This window comes from Hakea prostrata, chromosome 5, assembly GCF_041222555.1.
Source record: "Hakea prostrata isolate BN-2017 chromosome 5, UWA_Hpros_2, whole genome shotgun sequence".
NCBI lineage: Eukaryota > Viridiplantae > Streptophyta > Magnoliopsida > Proteales > Proteaceae > Hakea > Hakea prostrata.
In genome coordinates this window covers 54613726-54631158 of record NC_142604.1, presented here as the reverse complement: position 1 = coordinate 54631158, position 17433 = coordinate 54613726, and the positions used below count along the sequence as shown (strand labels likewise).

Genomic DNA, 17433 nt, shown 5'->3' with positions numbered 1-17433 from the left:
TTCAGCAGACACTACTTATTTTGTGTGCAAAAGAGTGATGTGATAATGATGTCGGAGGGAGGGAACTTGTTGTCCTGTTGGGCATCACAAGCATTGGACCCAAATTGTACCATCTTATTGTTGATAGACACTGTTGTTGTCTTTACTTATAGCTCAACCTTTTCATGATAAGTGGGAGTAGCTCCAATAGATGATAAGCTACGAGAAAGTTGATTAGGTGGCACGGTCAGATGCATTTAGATGCCCTTGTGTAGAGAAGCGATCAAATCTAGATAGAAGGAATTAGAAGAATTATGGGTAGACCTAAGATAACCTTAAGGCTGCATTTGTTTGCAAAGGTGGGGGTGGCAAAAAAAGGGGTGGAAAAAATAAACATGTGGGTCCCATATGTAATTGGGTGAGGGAGAAGAAAAGGAAAGAAAGGGATTTTGTGGAATGTGTTAAATGTGGATCCCATTTTGTTATTTTCCATACTTTTCCACAAAATCCCACCTATTTTGTAGGGTTTTGAAAAGGCATGGGGTGGAAAAGTTAGCATGCCACCTCAGCAGACAAACTTTCTTAATTTAAGGAAGCTTGTTTGCCAACTTTCCCACCCCAGCGAACCAAACAAGCCACACTTTGGGATTTCATGGAAATTTGATTTTCAAACTTTTTCCTACCCCACCTTTATTCTAGCAAACAAACGGTGACTAAGAGAAGTGGTGAGGAAAGAATATGCATAGCTTAGGCCTTGTATCTAGTATTGCCTAAAATAGAGCTGAGTTGAAGGCAAGGATCCATGTATCTGACCCCATTTAGTTGGGAAAAGGTTTGTTGTTGTTGTGTACACTGTTATTGTCTTTACTTAATACCTCGACCTTTTCATGATAAGTGAATGTAACATGTTATCCCTTGAAAGTGCAATGAGGTTTCCTAGCACTTCCATGCCTCATAAGTGTGTGCCATGTCCAGGGTTGTGTATACATACGCTTGCTTGTTCGTAAGGGGGTTGGATGTCCACCCTTTCCGCTGTGGCCCTCATTATGGCTTTAACTGGCCGTGCTTCCTTATAACCGTTTTTACTCTAAACCCTCTTCTTTGAAAACCTCTCTATTTGCTTTTGTCCTCTGTCTTTCTTTTTGACTTTGTTTGTGTCTATCTATATATCTTCCTTCTTCTCTTGTTCCGATGTTCCCATCTTCTTTAGGTCTTGTGTCCCCTTCCTTTTGTCGGCTTTTTTTTGAGCTTTGGTTTCTTGTGTCTTCTCTGCTCTTCTTCTTCTTCTTTTTTCTTTCGTTTTCCTTTTCCTTTCCTTTTCGTTTTTTCCTTTTCTTTTCTTTTTCCTTTTTCTTTTTCTTTTTTGTTTGTTTGCTTTTCTTTCTTTTTCTCTTGGTGCTTTCTCTTCGTTTTTCTTCCCTGTTTCTCTTCCCGTGCTTTTTTCCCCCGGTCTTTCTCTTCCCGTGGCTTGTTTTCTTCCCGTCTTCTCTTTCTCTTCCTTTCCTCTTTCTCTCTTTTCCTTTTCCATTTGGGTTCCCCTTCTTCTTTTTTCTTTTTCTTTACTCTTTCTTTTTTTGCTTCCATATTTTTTTTCAATCATCATTCTCTCTTGTGCCTTCATCTTCATAATGTTTTCTCTTCCTTCCTTCTCTCTTCTCTCTCCCTTTTTGGCTTCCATCTTTCTTCATTTTTCTTTCTCTCTTCTTCTTCTTTCCTTCCCTTCCATTTCACCAATTCATCTGTTTCTTCTCCTTCCTCTTTTGTTCTCCCTATTTTCCTTTCCTTTCTCACCTTTCTTTTGTCCTGCTCTCTTCTTTGCCCCCTTTCTTCTGTTTTTTCTTCCTTTTCCCTTGGTTCCATCTTCTGCTCTCCCCGCTCTCGTGATTTGCCTTTTCCCCTTTTATATTATTTTTCTCTCTCTTCTTTTCTCTCTCCTCTTCCTTTCCTCTCTCCTCCCTCGGTTTTCCTCTCTCTCTTCCTTGTTTTATTCCCTTTCTCTCCCTCTTCTCTCTCCTCTTCCCCCCTTCTTCTCTCTCCTTTCTCCTATTCATCTTCTCTTTCCTTCGCTTCTCTTTCTCTTCCTCTTCTCGGTCTTCCCCTTCTCTCTCTTCTCCTCTCCCTTTTCTCTCTCCTCTCTTCTCCTTTTCCTCTGCCTTTTCTTTTCTGCTCTCGTTTCTCCTCTCCTCTTATTCCTCCTCTTTCCTCCTTCCTCTCCTCCTTGCGTTTTTGCTCTTCTTTCTCTTCTCTCTTCTCTTCTCTTCTTTCTCCTCCTTCTCCTTCTCTCTCTTCTCTTTCCCTTCTCTTCTCCTCTCGCTCTCCTTCTCCTCTCTCCTCTATGGCTTCCGCTCCCTCTCTCTCGTCCTCTTAGTCGGTTCATCCCTCTTGTCGGTCCTCTAGTGTATATATATTATATATTATATATATATATATATATATATATATATATATATATATATATTTATACATATATTATATTTAATTATAGGACTAATAGGCTTTGATCCGGGTCGGGCTTGTGGCCCGCTATAATATCTTGCGGCCCCTTCGCTATTTCTCCTTTGGTCCGATTCCGATCTTTCCTCGCTTCGTTCCTTCCCGTTGTGGGCCCACCGTGTCCGCCTCGTCCTGCCGTTCGCCCCTTTTCTAGTCGGCTCTTGGAGGTGGGTTGGGCTGATATTCATTCTTGCTGCTTTAAATAGCTCGAGCTTTTAAGCTAAAGGGGTAACATGTGTTTAACAAATCCTTTCACCTATAAATTAGGGAAATTCATAATATGCATAGTTATGCCATATGTGCATTATGCCACACATGCAGATGCACGTGGGGCCTAGTTTGAATCAACATAAAGGATGAACGGGAGAGCTAATTAAGAATAAGGAAGTAGCCACTCAAGGAAAATAAAGTAGTCTTCCATAAAGGAGGGAAATGAGGGAGAGGAACAAAGGAGGGAGAGGTTTATAAATTTATATCACAAGGTAAATGGACACAATTACTATCCTAAGAAATTAAAAAAAAAAAAAAAAATCTTTCTTTGTTGTAATATCAATTTCAAAAAGATGATGATGATAGTATAGTATGATTCCTTGAGAACCCAAAAAGAAATCTCAATTTAATGATTTTATAATTTAAAAAGGTAGAATTGTAATACAAAAGTAAATTGAAAAAGTGGACATCATAAAAATGTAATGTTATTTGTTTGTAGTAACACTGTGGGTAGTCTTTACATATTAGAATTAGGATAATTTTGTCCACAAAAATATTTGCCACAAAAGTAAATAGACAAATTTGGCCTTATAAGAAAACTAAATTCTTTATTTGTAGTAACTTTGTGGGTAGTCTTTGTAGTTAGAATAGAGGATCATTTTGTCCAATGAAAGATGCTCCACAACTTAGAGTTTCTTAAATTGGGAGTGGAGAATTTTTGTAGAAGAATAATCATACATAAATATCTATCTATATATCTATACAAAAATTTTCAGTCTCAATTTAAGGAAACTTAAAGTTGTTATCCTAAAGGATGTCATTTCTCCTGTTCTTAAGAAACTGACACATATTCCTTGCCTTTACCTATTTGCCCTTTCCCTAACTTCCCCTCCCTCTTCTTACCTGTTTATGTGATGTGCTTCAGTTTTATCTTCTTTTTATTTATTTATTTATTATATTTTTTCATTTATTAGTACTTATGCAGTATTTACTACACAGGCACATGCTTTGTAAAACACATTGTGTGCTTGGTGATTGATGAGGCTCATCGAGCAATGGGAAACTATTCCTACTGTGTGGCAGTTCGTGAGGTGCATTGTGATATTGTTTATCAGTTATTTTATTTGTTATTTGTTTGTATCTTTGTGAACAAACTGATGGATTGATTGCTCCAAGATCTTGACTGAGCTTTTCTTTAGTTACTGGCAGTTCCAGTTCAATTGAGGATATTAGCTTTAACAGCCACTCCTGGATGTAAGATATCCATATTTATTCACTGTCCACAGTTTTCCTTAGATCTTAAAGTTCTTACTTCTCAATGTGTTTTTTCAGCAAAACAGCAGACTATTCAGAAGGTTATTGATAACTTGAATATCTCTGCACTAGAGTACCGCTGTGAAAGTGACCCTGATGTCAGCCCATATGTGCACAATAGGAAGCTAGAATTAGTGCAGGTATGTGCCATTCTGTTTCTTCTTTGCAATCGATATAATTATATGCAAAATGCTGCTACCTTTCTAGTTTGTTTGAACAAATTCCATGCAATAATTCTAGGTTGCAATGGGTAAAGATGCTACTGAAATAAATGATCTCCTCCTGGAAGTCATACGACCTTTTATAGCTAGGCTTTGTACGATTGGGGTACTCCATAACAGAGATCTTCAAACGGTATGATTGCTTTTAAGTTTTGATATTCTTCTTTCTTTATTTTTTTTTTTTTTCAATTGCTCCAAATTTTATGAAGTCAAATATTTAATATCTAGTAGTATTTCTTCACCTGAGCAAGCTGTGCATCTTGTATAGTACATCAGAAATTTCTGTAAGGGTTCCTTGGAGATTGAATAAGTGCTGGCAATACCTATGATACATGTCCTGTTGAGACATGTTAGTAATGAAAGTGCTCTTCTATCCTCCCCTCTTTCCCCTTTTTCCCCTTTTTCAATTTTCTGTATACCCTGAAAAATTATCTGAATCTAGCATATCAAGTGATAATTGAGGTGATGGGGCACCAATTTACAGAATGGAGAGGGGAAAAGAATTTTGATCGAGAAATTGATTTCAGTTCAAGAGAATAAATGGATTCATAATGTGTTTCAATTAAGAAATGTTGGCACACCCCCTTCCATATGTTAAATTCTTTCAGTGATGCTTACTAGCCTTGTCTTATGTCTTCATATGTTGAACTGATAGTCTGACCCATGTTGAGGTTGATAACCTGAACCACGGCATGAAATTATTAATGGGCAAAACTATTTTGAATTGATATGATTCAATAGTGACCAATATGGTTTACATAAGGCAGCCAAAGCCAGGTAATTACACTTTGTCAGATTTAGGATTTTGATTTTTTTGAGTATTCTCATTGAATTGTTAGTATTAGCAGTTTTGATATTGCACTTGTCAATGAAAATTTCACATAAATCCCACAAGGACACAGATAACCAATCATTGATTGCATCTCATTGTTTATTGTCTGTTTAAGGGGCACAATGCTGAAAACCTCTGTTTGACATGTATTATGCATTTGTAAACATATCTATAAGTGTAAAACCATATCTTAAGCATATGTAGCATCTCTCCAATACATTTTGAGGTATCTCTTAATCTAGCTTTCCAATATGCTGCTCGATACTGTACTTGACAATTTTGAGACTTTGCATACTGTGAGAGAAAGAGACAGACAGAGATCGGTATAAATCCAAAATAATGATCGCGCAATGCTTAATAATGGTGATGGACCCAAGAGCTATATGGTCTGGATAGGGATTATTGAAAGTGGAAGTCCTAACACATCTATGCTTGTATCTTAATTATGTGCATGTGTGCCTGGGAGTTGGGATAATGGGACCCTTTTTTAATGAATATTTTCTTAGGCATTGGTTATTAGAGTCACATCATTCAAAGGGTTACTGTTTTTGGACCATGTGAGGTGCATGGGCACTAATGTAGGTGAGCTTTTGAGGAACCAAGGCCACTGGAAAGCTGAAACTTGGTTAGGACTAGCTTTCAAAAACAAAAATTGACTCTATCCTCACTTTAGAACTGCGCTTACATGGTCTGAAATTTCTTCACAACATTTTGAACTTTCTCTGAGACTTCCTATTTTCTCCCAACAGAATTTTGAAGTAAATTCAGAAACTCCATAATTTTGTTCTAGATTGAAAATATTGCAGTCCTATCTTTGTTACAACTGCGCACCTCTTACTCCACCTCGTGCTTTTCTTATTATTTTGGTTCTTCCTCGCTCTTTTTTTTCTTTTTCTTTTTCTTTTCTTTTCCAAGAATAAAGAATAAGTTCACTATTTTATTATATATACCATATTAAACCAAAGAGTTGCAATTATTTTTAAGTAGTGAAGTGGTGAACTGGTTGACATAAATTGACATTTTTCTATGACTTGAAAATTTTAATGTTGATCAATTACAATAGAAAAGGAGGAGCTACAGCAAAGTGCACTGAACCTATTCTTCACAAGGGCAAATTTGGTACTCACATAATTCAATTTGGTCCTAGGTAAGGCTTACAACCCCTATTCTCATGTAAAATTTCAGTCTAAAAGGAATCTTATTTAAGGTACAAATGATGGCCTAGGAGTAGCAAAGTCTCAGTAGGAGCAAAACAGTTTTAATAGCTCGAAGCATGTATGAATGTTCAATGTAAAGTGGGGCACATGATTGAATTGGACCTTGAAATTTTACATGTGGACCAAAAATGGGGTTCCGGAAGCCAGTGCTTCACCTTAAATATGTGGGGAGGTTTTATATATAGTCGAGCATATGGTTTGACTTATGGCCTGTTAAGAGGTAATCTATCTATCAGTGGTTTGGTTGGCAGGATAAACTCTTGTCTCTCTTCACATCCTGATGGCTCAAGCAACATGTTGCTTGACCCTCCAAAACGGGCATTGCACTACTCTTTTCCACAATCGCACTATATAATGCAAAAATTGAAATGCCTATTAGCATTTCTTTTTATCTGTATTATCTCCTTGAAGAATTTATGTGAAGCTGATTAATCCTTGCTAATAAATAACTCCTTGAGATCTTTGTAGCCAGAACTCTCCTTCATGTGGGTAGCATATGTTATGAAATAAACCTTACTTTTTCATTGATGTAAAGTGTAAACTAGGCCTTTGTAATAGAATCTTGCAGCTATAGGTGGCTGCACACCACAAAAGAATCTATAGCTGCACACCACAAAAGAAAACCCCATATATAGAGACTCTCTGAACAAAGAATAAATGCCCAACACTTGTTGGACCCATTCTGATACCATGTAGAAATATCAAGTAAAATAAACCAGTGGTAGCACAAGAAGAAGATGAAGAAAACTGACTCATGGTTTGGTCAATATACCAAACCATGATCACTGCAGAACAGGATGCATCCAGTGAAAAAAGCTCCCAACACTGCAGGGTCTGGGGAGGGTTAGTAATTTGTACGTAGCTTTAAGCCTGCTTTTGCGGAGGAGCTTTTTCCAGACTCAAACCTATGAAAACTTGTTCACTATGGAGCAAACTTACTGTTTCACTAAGGCCAACCTTGTAAACTGTTTCCACTATGATGCATTATACAATGTAGTGAGAATGTGAGATCAGGATACAAGCATTTGTCCCAAAGTACTCTCTGTGATAACACTAACACAATAATAACAGTCTTAACAGTAATCTAATCCCCCCAGCACGTTAAATAATAAACAGCAGACAGAAGAAACATGCTCAGCATCAGTACATGGTTCAGACTAACTGCATGAATTTTAGCCAACAAATACTTTTGGCTTTAGCATACAGAAATCTGCTCACTGTTATATTACTATGTCATTAAATCAACCGATGTCTTTATGTTTCTGGTAATTTTTTGAGCCCCTTAGATGCTCAAGAGTGTTATAGACTATAGAGCTGCTCTAGGATCAATGGTCCCTGGTTTTGAATTGTTAAATGGATTTCTTAGATGAACAACAAATTAAAGAGGGGGAAAATGTGTGGGAAGAGTGAGAGCTTGTTTTATACTTTTATTCTCTTCGAACCTTTCCATTTACAGGATGTACTAAAGTACCCTGATATGCAGTTGATGGTACACCTGCAAACAGAAGATACACTTCAAGACAATGATGCCTTCAAGAATCCATTATAACTAGACTCAGGATTTTACATATTTGAGATTGCTATTCCATGTTTTATCTGGTATTCTCTTGTGAACTCCAGGTATTTTACATTTTATTGAAACTCATCTTTAAACATTGGCAGTTGAGTCCCTGCGAGCTACTTAATTCGAGGGACAAGTTTCGTCAAGCACCTCCAACAGCTGTTCCTCACACAAAATATGGTGAAGTAGAAGGATATTTTGGTGTTCTTATCACTCTATACCATGTAAGAAAGTTGCTCTCAAGCCACGGAATCAGGCCAGCATATGAGATGCTTGAAGAAAAGTTGAAACATGGGTACGTGCATGTGCCTTTATTAAAACTTTATAAGTTGAAAAATGACCTTTCTCATTATTTTATGTCAGTATCAGATTCTGGTTTGTTCCTGGGAAATACTTATCTGGGTTGGTGATCCAAAGCTCCTGTTGGAGAAGGAATTATCAAGATATCGTAGGTTGGAAATCCACTCCCATCTCAGATTGGATTTTCCAGCCAATGTCCAGATTAGGTGCTCCAGATTATCTGATACCAATCTTTGCAATTTTGTGACCAGTAATAACTATCTATTCCTTTTTATCTTCCAGGGCTTCTTCGAGACTTCTAAGTAGGAATGAAATCATATGGAAGGCAAAACTCCAAATGGAGCGAAGTCTGTCTCATGGTGCACCAAATCCCAAATTGTCGAAAATGATGGAAATATTGACCGATCACTTCAGTATGAAATTTTTTTTTTGGTGTTATTTTCAATCAGTTCTCATTTCAATCTGCTTTACATATACTCACTTCTTTTTCTGTATATTCTCTGAACACATTTCATATTTAATTGAGATTCACAAGGACCCTGTTTCTACCCTTTTTAAAGCTGTAGAAGAAAATAATAAGGAAATAGACTTAGAGGCAGGACATACTGGACTTTGCACTGCTGGGCCTATTCTTAGCCATGGTTTGAGATCTTGGTCTGACAGGAATCTTGGTCCCTAAAAAGCTGAGATCTCATGAGATCTTAGCCTAGATTTGGTAAAAATCCCCCGTCAATTCGACCCAACTTGAGAGCCTGTCTTGGTGGGTATCAAGGAATTTGGGTTGGAAGTTGATACTTGGCCTAATTTAGGCCTTCTAAACACTGTGGTGGCATTAGATTTGTGACAAAACAACTGTATATGAGTTCCAACTTGACACTAGCTTTTAAAACGATATGCTTTAGGAGTGAACATGCAGACCTATAAAACATCAAATACACAACCATTACTTAATATAAAATAAAATTGGAAACATAAAGGTTTAAAGTCAAATAATACGCCAAACATGTTTAGTTGTTTACAATTTCAACGTCAATGTACTTAAAGTTACATCCCTAGAGTATGAGAGTAAAATTGATAAATAAGCAGCTCTAGCACTAGCGCCACCTCCACTAGTGTATGACATAGGTTTTGAAAAAAAAAAAAAAGTTTAGGAAGAACACTCACCTTGCTTCAAGTTTGGCTTCAAAATCTGTAGTTCTTCGTTGTAGATGAGCTAAACTGTTTGTTGATGCAGCCTAGGTAGAGATCCAACCAACTTTTTGGCAAAAAATCCGGCCAAAACATCAAAATAGTCAGAGCGGGAAGGAATGTCAAGATAGGTCGAGAGCGAGTCTAGATCAAGATATCTCGACCCATCTCGACCAAGATGGGGTATTTATAAAGATTGGGTTGAATCGAGATCATGCGAGATTTGAGATCTCCAGTCAACCGAGATGTTGTATTTTTTGGGTATCATCTCGACTCACATGAGCTCTCATCAGTAAGTCTAGAAAAAAAAGGAGATCTTGACTGGCATATCGTGAGACCTTGGACTCTGTTTTTAACAGCTGATATGATATCATATTATTACAATGCAGAGCTACTATCTCAGTAGCTAAAACATGGTCTAATTCTCAGTGCCCTATCTTGCATAGCTACAAATTATTCCTTGGATGGTAGCCTTATCAAATATATTTCTTACCAGAAATTAGTTTCACATGGGTTTGATGGGATGAAGGGACAGCTTCATACAGGAGTACGGAGGAAGTAGGGGTGTTCCTTCACTTGTGGCCTAAGTAAGAAATACTGGACTCCTTTTGTGGTGTATGAGCATAATGTGTTGTTTATTGGACTCCCCTTTGGTCTGACCTCTCACTTCTTAAACCTCAAGTGAGGTCCCCTTTAGGTTGTGGGTGGTCACTTCAATGTGGTCCGTTTTGGACATGACAAAGTTGGGAGACAGACCTTATGACCTCCTCCCTTCTAATAGTTTCAATGATTGTCTGGATGACTTTGGTATTGATGAACTGGGTTGGTCTTGTTCCCCCATCTTGGCACAATAAGAGATGAGGCTCTTACTGGATCTCTTGTAAGATTGATCAATTTATTTTATTTTATCAAGGATGCTTGGCTTTCTCTAGGTCCCATGATGGTTTCCTCCTTCTAAGCATCTCTACCTATAGTCCTTGTCACCTTCTTACCTTCTCATCAGCCCCTTCTCTCCTTTGGCCTCAGACCTTCTTCTTTTTTTTTTTTTTTGGATGAATAAATAATAATATTAAACGAAGAGGAAACAAACAAGGTCTTTAAGTAGAAAACCGAAAAGAAGAATTAAGGCCCCATGAGACAACAATAAACATGTTCCTTGGGGTATCATCAACCGGGGGATAGGGGATAGCTAATAATCTAGAAGATACATCAAAATAGATAGCATTCCAAATCATGTCTATAGAGCGGGATTTGGAGGTCCATCTTTGAAGATTGTACTCCCACTATAGGTAATGTATAGAGGCACAATACACTAGCTTACCAATTCGATCGCAAATAGAATAACTTGAAAAGTTTCTCAAAATCCAAGACCAATCACGAGTAAAACCAAAGGAATGTCTGGAACGGGGCCAAATGGAAGCCAAGGCTTTTCTCCAGATAGATCTGGAGAAGGGAAAGAAGAGAAAAGGTGTTCAAGGTCCTCCAAACCGTTCCAACAGAGGATGCAGTTGGGGTTTGTGGGGATATGGCGGCCAATAAGGAAGGATTGAGTGGGCAAAGCATGGTTAAGGGCCCTCCAAAGGTTAAGGGAATGACGGGGATGTAGCCTTTGAACTAAACCAATGGGGGCCAAGGGGGTTTAGGGTTGTGGGCATGGAGGAGATTCCAGGATGAGTAGGTGGAGAAGGTTTTGGTGGGGGATGAATGCCAAACAGTGAGGTCACAAGTGGAATAAGAGAGGGGGGGGGGGAGATTCCCAAACCTGTGTGAGAATGAGGAGGGGAGCTGGGTTCCAGGAGCCATTAGTGATGAAAGCAAACAAGGGGTGGCTTTGGGGTACGGGTATCATAGATAGCGCGGGGGCCAAAGGGGGTAAAGAGAATACCCATTGGATGTCATGGGTTAAGGCAAAAAAATGTGGAAGAACCAGAGGAGATGGTGGTAGAAATAGCAGAGAGAGTGCGGGGACACAGCAAGAGGATTTTTCTTCATACCCATGAAGGGTTGGAGGACGGCATAGGAACAGTCCAAAAGGAATTGGACTGGAGAAGGTAAGAATAAACCCACTTAACCCAAGTGGAATCATTCTTTGAGGCAATTTTCTAGATAAGTTTGAGAAGGCATGCTAAGTTAACATCAGTGATTCAGTGGATTCCCAGGCCTCCTTCAGAGGTAGGATGGTAGATAGACGACCAACTGACTGGATGGATGAAGCGTGAGGCTTCCCGCCCTTTTTAAAGGAAGGCACAAAACAAGGATTCCATAGGATGAATGGTAGAATTGGGGATGGAGAAGATCCTGCACCAGTAGATATAAGAGGATTAAAGCATGGAACGGATGAGCACCACTCCACCGGCAAAGGACAAAAGCTTGCCCTTCCAGAGCTGAAGCTTCTTACAGATATGATTGAGCATTGGGATACAATGGTGGCGGGTAAGCCTACAGGGAATGAGCGGGAGGCCAAGGTAGACAACGGGAAAGGAACCAGGCTTAAAGCTCGAGAGCTGGAGAAGGGAGGCACAAAGCTGATCAGGGATACCAGAGGGTGGATTTGTCAAGGTTGACCCTAAGGCCGGAGAGGGATTCAAATTACGAGACGACCAGTGGATGGAGGAGATGGATAGGTGATCCACTTTAGAGAAGATCATGAGATCATCAGCAAAAGCAAGGTGAGTAAGATTGAGGGATTTGCACTTAGGGATGGGGGAAATGAGAAGATGATCATTTTTAGCTTGAAGGATATGGGAAAAGACTTCCAAGGCTAAGGAGAAAAGGTAGGGGAGAGGGGGTAACCTTGGTGAATGCCTACCTGAGATGGGAAGAATCCCGCAGGGGAGCCGTTGGTGATAATGGAGAAGTGGGGAGAGGATATACAAGTCTCAATTCAGTGGATGAAGGGGGAGGGTAGCCTATGAAACAAAGGACATTGCTTATGAAGTCCTAGTGAATAGAGTCAGGCTTTGTGGAGATCTACCTTTAGAAGAGCAATCGGGGAGTGATTGGATCTATCAAAGCCGTAGACAATTTCAACACAAAAATGGATAACAGTGAACCAGCTGGAATGCAAAGCAGGTTGCCTTTGAAAAGATAACCATCATGGTTAATCCACTATACTACAACTCGAGATAAAAGCAGATTGATTAGAGCTCACAAGGGAGGGTAAGCCTTTTTTAGTCTATTCGCTAGGACTTTAGAGATGAATTTGAAAATGAGGTTACAAAGGGAAATAGGGCGGAAATCGGAGAGAGAAGAGGCGCCTTGCTTCTTGGGAATGTGGTAAAGGAATGTCTGATTGATGGAAGAAAGCTAAGAAGGGTTAAAGAAGAAGCTACGGATGGCATGGACAAGAGCATTCTCAATGAACTCCCGAGAGGCAAAGAAGAAATCCATACTGAAGCCATCAGGACCCGGGGCTTTATTAGGCTTATGGGAACGGATGGCAAGGAGGATCCCTTCCAAGGATGGGATAGCACTGAGAGAGGAGATGATAAATGGATCAATGAATTTATTGATGAGGTTGGAAGGGAGGGGGTGCGACGAGGAAGGGAAGGCGGGTAAAGAAGATTTGAAAAGAATGAGATGATCTCAGCCTTGATGCTAGGGGGTCGGAAATCCAAGTACCGTTATTAGTGATGAGGGAAGGGATGGCGTTGAAGTTATTCCGAGCTTTGAGGGAACGATGAAAATATGCAGAATTGGAGTCCTCGAGCTCGAGTCATTTGATTCTAGCTTTCTTCAGTGGAGAGAAGGGAAGAAAACTCAAAGGAAAGAATTTTTTTCATTTTCAGCAAGGGAGGGGTTGGTGGGATCATTTTGGAGAAGAGATTGGCCATGCTAAAGATTTGAGCGACAGGATGAGACCCTAGATGAGATATTGCCAAAAGTGGAAGAGTTCCAAGAGTAGAGAGCTTCCTTAGTGTTATGAAGGTTGCGGGCAAAGACAATGAGAGGAAGAGAGTGACAGTGGACAGGTTTAGACCAAGCATCTTTAACTGTAGGAATGAAAGAAGGGTTCGGAGTCCATATGTCAAAGAATTTGAAAGGCTTAGGACCAAAGGAAACTTGGGGGGGGGGGGAAGGTGGACAAAACATAGGGAGTGATCGGAAAGATTGGAGTGAGAGAAAGAGGCATGGGAAGCACAGAAGGAGGAGAGCCAAGAAGCATTCGTGAGGAAGCGATCAAGCTTAGAGGCGATTCTGGCAGGACCTGATCGTCGATTATGCCAAGTGGGGGAATGGCCAGACCAACGGAGGTTGGAAATACTAGAGTCACTATAAGGGCATTGAAGTCTCCTATCGCAGCTAGATCCTGAGTGGAGCCTCTGACATGCTCATGGGAATACTGGATGATGTTAAAATCCCCACCAATACCCCAAGGGAGATTAGAAGTGGAGGATGAGATAGAGCGGATATCCTCCCAAAAGGGAATGCAGTTAGCAGCACGGTTGAATCCGTAAATGATAGTGAGAAGGAATGGGGCGGGGAGTGATTGGCTAGGATACTGAGATGCATAAGCTGGGGGAGGATCTAAAGAGAGTGATTTAAAATCTAGAGGAGTCCCATAGAATCTAGATACGACCATTGAAAGAGGTAGAGAAGTTAGAGAGAAAAGACCAAGAGGGGGCAATAGACAGGGCAATCCGATGGGCATTCTCCATTTGGATATGGGTCTCGAGAAGGGCATTCTCCATTTGGACATGGGCCTCAGACCTTCTTAGATTGTTTGATATGTGGTCTTCTCAGCAACTCTTTATCTCCATGGTCTGTGAGGCATGGTTCAAACGTGTCCCCTGTTTCTACCTCCCACTTCATGCTTTTGCAAAGGTATACCTCAAAAACTGGGGTTTCCCGACCTTCGACACAACCACTCTTTGAGTCTCCTCTTGCCGATTCCCCTCTCTGCTGTCCACTCCTTGCTCCATTAAGTATTTAGAGGTATTGGTCATGGTTACTTGAAATTAAAACTTGAAGGCATTTATTATTGGTGAAATTTATCTTTCAAGGTGCTCTATCATTGTTTTTCTTTATCTGTTTTAAAAAAAGTTAAATGTGATTATATTTTCAAAAATAAATTAAGTGTTCTGTTCTCATTTTGAATTTTTCGTATTCCTGATGTATTTTTTGGTGCAAACGCTTACTTGATGTTATTTGACTTTGTCTTCCCTCTCCTTATTGGTTGTATGGGCATCTGGTTGCAGAATGCAATGATCCAAAGAACTCAAGAGTGATCATATTCTCAAATTTCAGAGGGAGTGTCAGGTAAAGCTTTGTACAAACCCAATAAAATATGAATGACTATTTTAATAGGATTCCAAGTGCTACGGTTTAATGACATTTGAATGAGTTAATGACCACATCTGCATATATTTAGGGACATAATGGATTCTTTGTCAAAGATTGGGGAGTTGGTCAAAGCTACGCAGTTTATTGGTCAAAGCTCAGGTTTTTTTTTTTCCTTTGGCAAATAACTTCCTCCGTACCAGAAAATTGTCACTTTTGGTATATGGTGGTCCTTTTTTCATTTGTTCTATTTTGACTTCAGCCTAGTGACTGTGGGACACTATTTCAGCAGATGGGCCTTGGTTCAATGGTTAAGGCTGTTCCATTGTGACCAGGTGGTCATGGATTTGAGTCTGGAACAGCCTCTTTGTGAAAGTTGGGGCAGCATACAATATGAATCTCATGAACTGCTTATTCCCCTTTTTGGAGTTAATTGCATGTACTACATTTGAGATAGCCTAATGTAGTGTATCCACCCCCACTTCTTGATAAAATCGCATCCACTACCTTGAACTAATCCTGTGAATTTACGACTTAACATTTTTTAAAAAGACGCTCTGATACCGTGTCATAGGTCAAGAGATTATTGTGAGAAAGTTAATTTATTCATAGCCCGAAATTATAGATTACAAACTTAGGTTAAAACCATCTTAGAGTAGGAAGAGAATATAAATCTGAATAGAAACAACAAATAGGAAAAATAAGGAAACAAAAACATAAGTAGGAGTTTTGAAGAGGAGTCCTACTCCAATTGGGAAGCCTCTAGATCTAGCGCTAGCCCTAGCTAGCGTCAGATCAAGAGGGATATTTTGATATTTCCCTCTCACAACACTGTCTGGCACGATTAATGCTTCAATTAATTAAAACATGCCCCAATTATCATGCATTATGAGAAAATCTAGCATCAGTTCAATATGTTACATTTTACAAAAATTTATGATATATCTTGTATAGTTGTATTAATCAAGCATCCCTAATTCCCTACATTTGTTCTGTGCCTATCTTCTTCTTCTTTTCAGTAGATACTTTTGTGCCTACCTTACTTTCATTGTAGCTGTCTTCCAATTTTTATATGAAAATACACTTGTGCTTTATCTAAAACCATTTTGTTGTAGACTCAAAAGCCTTAGATGTCAACTAAAATTACTGAGGGGCTGCTACTGGTTATAAGGAAAAGACTATACACAGATGAGAGAGCTAACTTGGACAACTTGAGGGACAAGTTTGATCCAAAAAAGGGTCTGATCTTCATCTTTGTGCAATGGATGGGTTGATTCTTAAAATATTTGGTGTTTCCAGAGAATGAGGCTACTGCCACTGCAGTGTCTGGGGAGGGTCATACTGTATGCGGCTTACCCCTGCTTTCACAGAGAAGCATAAACCCAGCTTGGGAAGTCGAAACTTTTTAGTCATAGTCTTCGATAAAGTTAAACAAATTCATTTACCATTTTCTCCCACTTATTTTTTCTTCCTGAAAAATACTTGTGAGTAGAGTTGAAGTGAACATTGTTGTCCCAAAAATGTATTTTTGGTGAATTTCTTAATTTTTTACATTTTTATAGGAAAGACTTTGAAAGGACAGACACAGAAAGTACAACAGGCTGTTTTACAGGTAACCTCACCAGCCCTGGCTTCTATTTATCATTTAGGTTCTTGTGTAAAGTTGCTTCATTGTACACATACAGAAATTCCGTGCTGGTGGATACAATGTAATTGTAGCGACATCAATTGGTGAAGAAGGTCTTGATATCATGGAAGTAGATCTTGTTATATGCTTCGATGCCAACATCTCGCCTCTGAGAATGATCCAGCGCATGGGTAGGACTGGAAGGAAACAAGATGGAAGAGTTGATATCCTTTTGGCTGAAAGTGCACCCTTTGCTTTTGAATGAAATGTTTAACCGATTGGCAGGGGCATGCAATTAACTTCCTACTTCTGTCATGTTCCTCTTGCACCCAGAAAGGGGGAAGATAAAAATCAAACTTCAACTCTCTAACGTGATTAATCCTATACTTCTTAATGTCTTCCTTGACAAGTGGTACTAGTTTTAGCTTGTGAAGGATCAGAACTGAAAGGATACTTACGAAAGCAGGGTAACAGCAAGGCTGTAAGGAAGCACATGCGTAATGGGGGAATGCACAGTTTTGATTTCCATTCCAGTCCCAGGATGGTAATTACAGGGGTTAATTTTTTTTTTGGCTGGGATGGAGGGGAGTGTTGTAAAATGATTCTTGCCTTTTAAAACTTGTATCATTTCTTGTTTTAGATACCGCATATTTGCAGACCAGAAGTTCAGTTTGTCGAATTGTCAATCAAACAATATGTTCCACGTGGAAGGAGTGTGAAAGATGATCCTGAGAGCACACCCTTATTTATGGACAAAATATCAGATGCTGAGGCTAAATTAATTGCTAAGTACTTCAATGCTTCCACAGTGGGTATGTGGAGACCATCCCTTGTAGCTTTTCCAAACTTCCAGGCATTTCCTTCCCCAATGAATAGAGTAATGCACTCATTTAGAACAGGGATGTTGATTGATGCAATGCAACATTTACGAGGACTGTCACTTTCAAAGGATGTCAGAACCCCTTTGGATGAGGTTGTGGATCTATTTTTCTCTTCAGTCATTTTGTTAGATGTTATTCCAAAGATTTTCCTATAACTATGTATTTTCGTTGGTTTAGGTTGCAGTCTCTCCATCTCAATCGTTGAAAGCTGACAAGGCTACAGTTACAGAATATGATGAGGATGGGAAAGGTATTACCTGTCTTTAGTTGTATAAAATTTTTGCTTAGCAATAATTTTGCTTTTTGTGAAAGCTCTTCGAAATTGATTGA

The 17433-nt window shown here is 39.3% G+C and overlaps 1 protein-coding gene across 2 annotated transcripts in view; it reads left to right on the top strand.

The window, feature by feature from the left end:
* FANCM (DEAD/DEAH box RNA helicase family protein) overlaps nucleotides 1–17433 on the top strand; it is a 29859-nt gene that overhangs the window by 4690 nt on the left and 7736 nt on the right. The window contains exons 6-18 of one of the 2 annotated variants that reach the window (XM_089154695.1): nucleotides 3682–3773; nucleotides 3882–3936; nucleotides 4015–4136; nucleotides 4237–4350; nucleotides 7929–8122; nucleotides 8410–8540; nucleotides 14514–14574; nucleotides 14687–14757; nucleotides 16158–16207; nucleotides 16281–16446; nucleotides 16639–16766; nucleotides 16863–17195; nucleotides 17281–17353. In XM_089154695.1, the coding sequence (XP_089010821.1) occupies nucleotides 3682–3773; nucleotides 3882–3936; nucleotides 4015–4136; nucleotides 4237–4350; nucleotides 7929–8122; nucleotides 8410–8540; nucleotides 14514–14574; nucleotides 14687–14757; nucleotides 16158–16207; nucleotides 16281–16446; nucleotides 16639–16766; nucleotides 16863–17195; nucleotides 17281–17353 (1590 nt within the window). Of the gene's footprint in view, nucleotides 1–3681; nucleotides 3774–3881; nucleotides 4137–4236; nucleotides 4351–7928; nucleotides 8123–8409; nucleotides 8541–14513; nucleotides 14575–14686; nucleotides 14758–16157; nucleotides 16208–16280; nucleotides 16447–16638; nucleotides 16767–16862; nucleotides 17196–17280; nucleotides 17354–17433 lie in introns of both variants that reach the window. The other variant, XM_089154694.1, reaches the window with a different exon arrangement.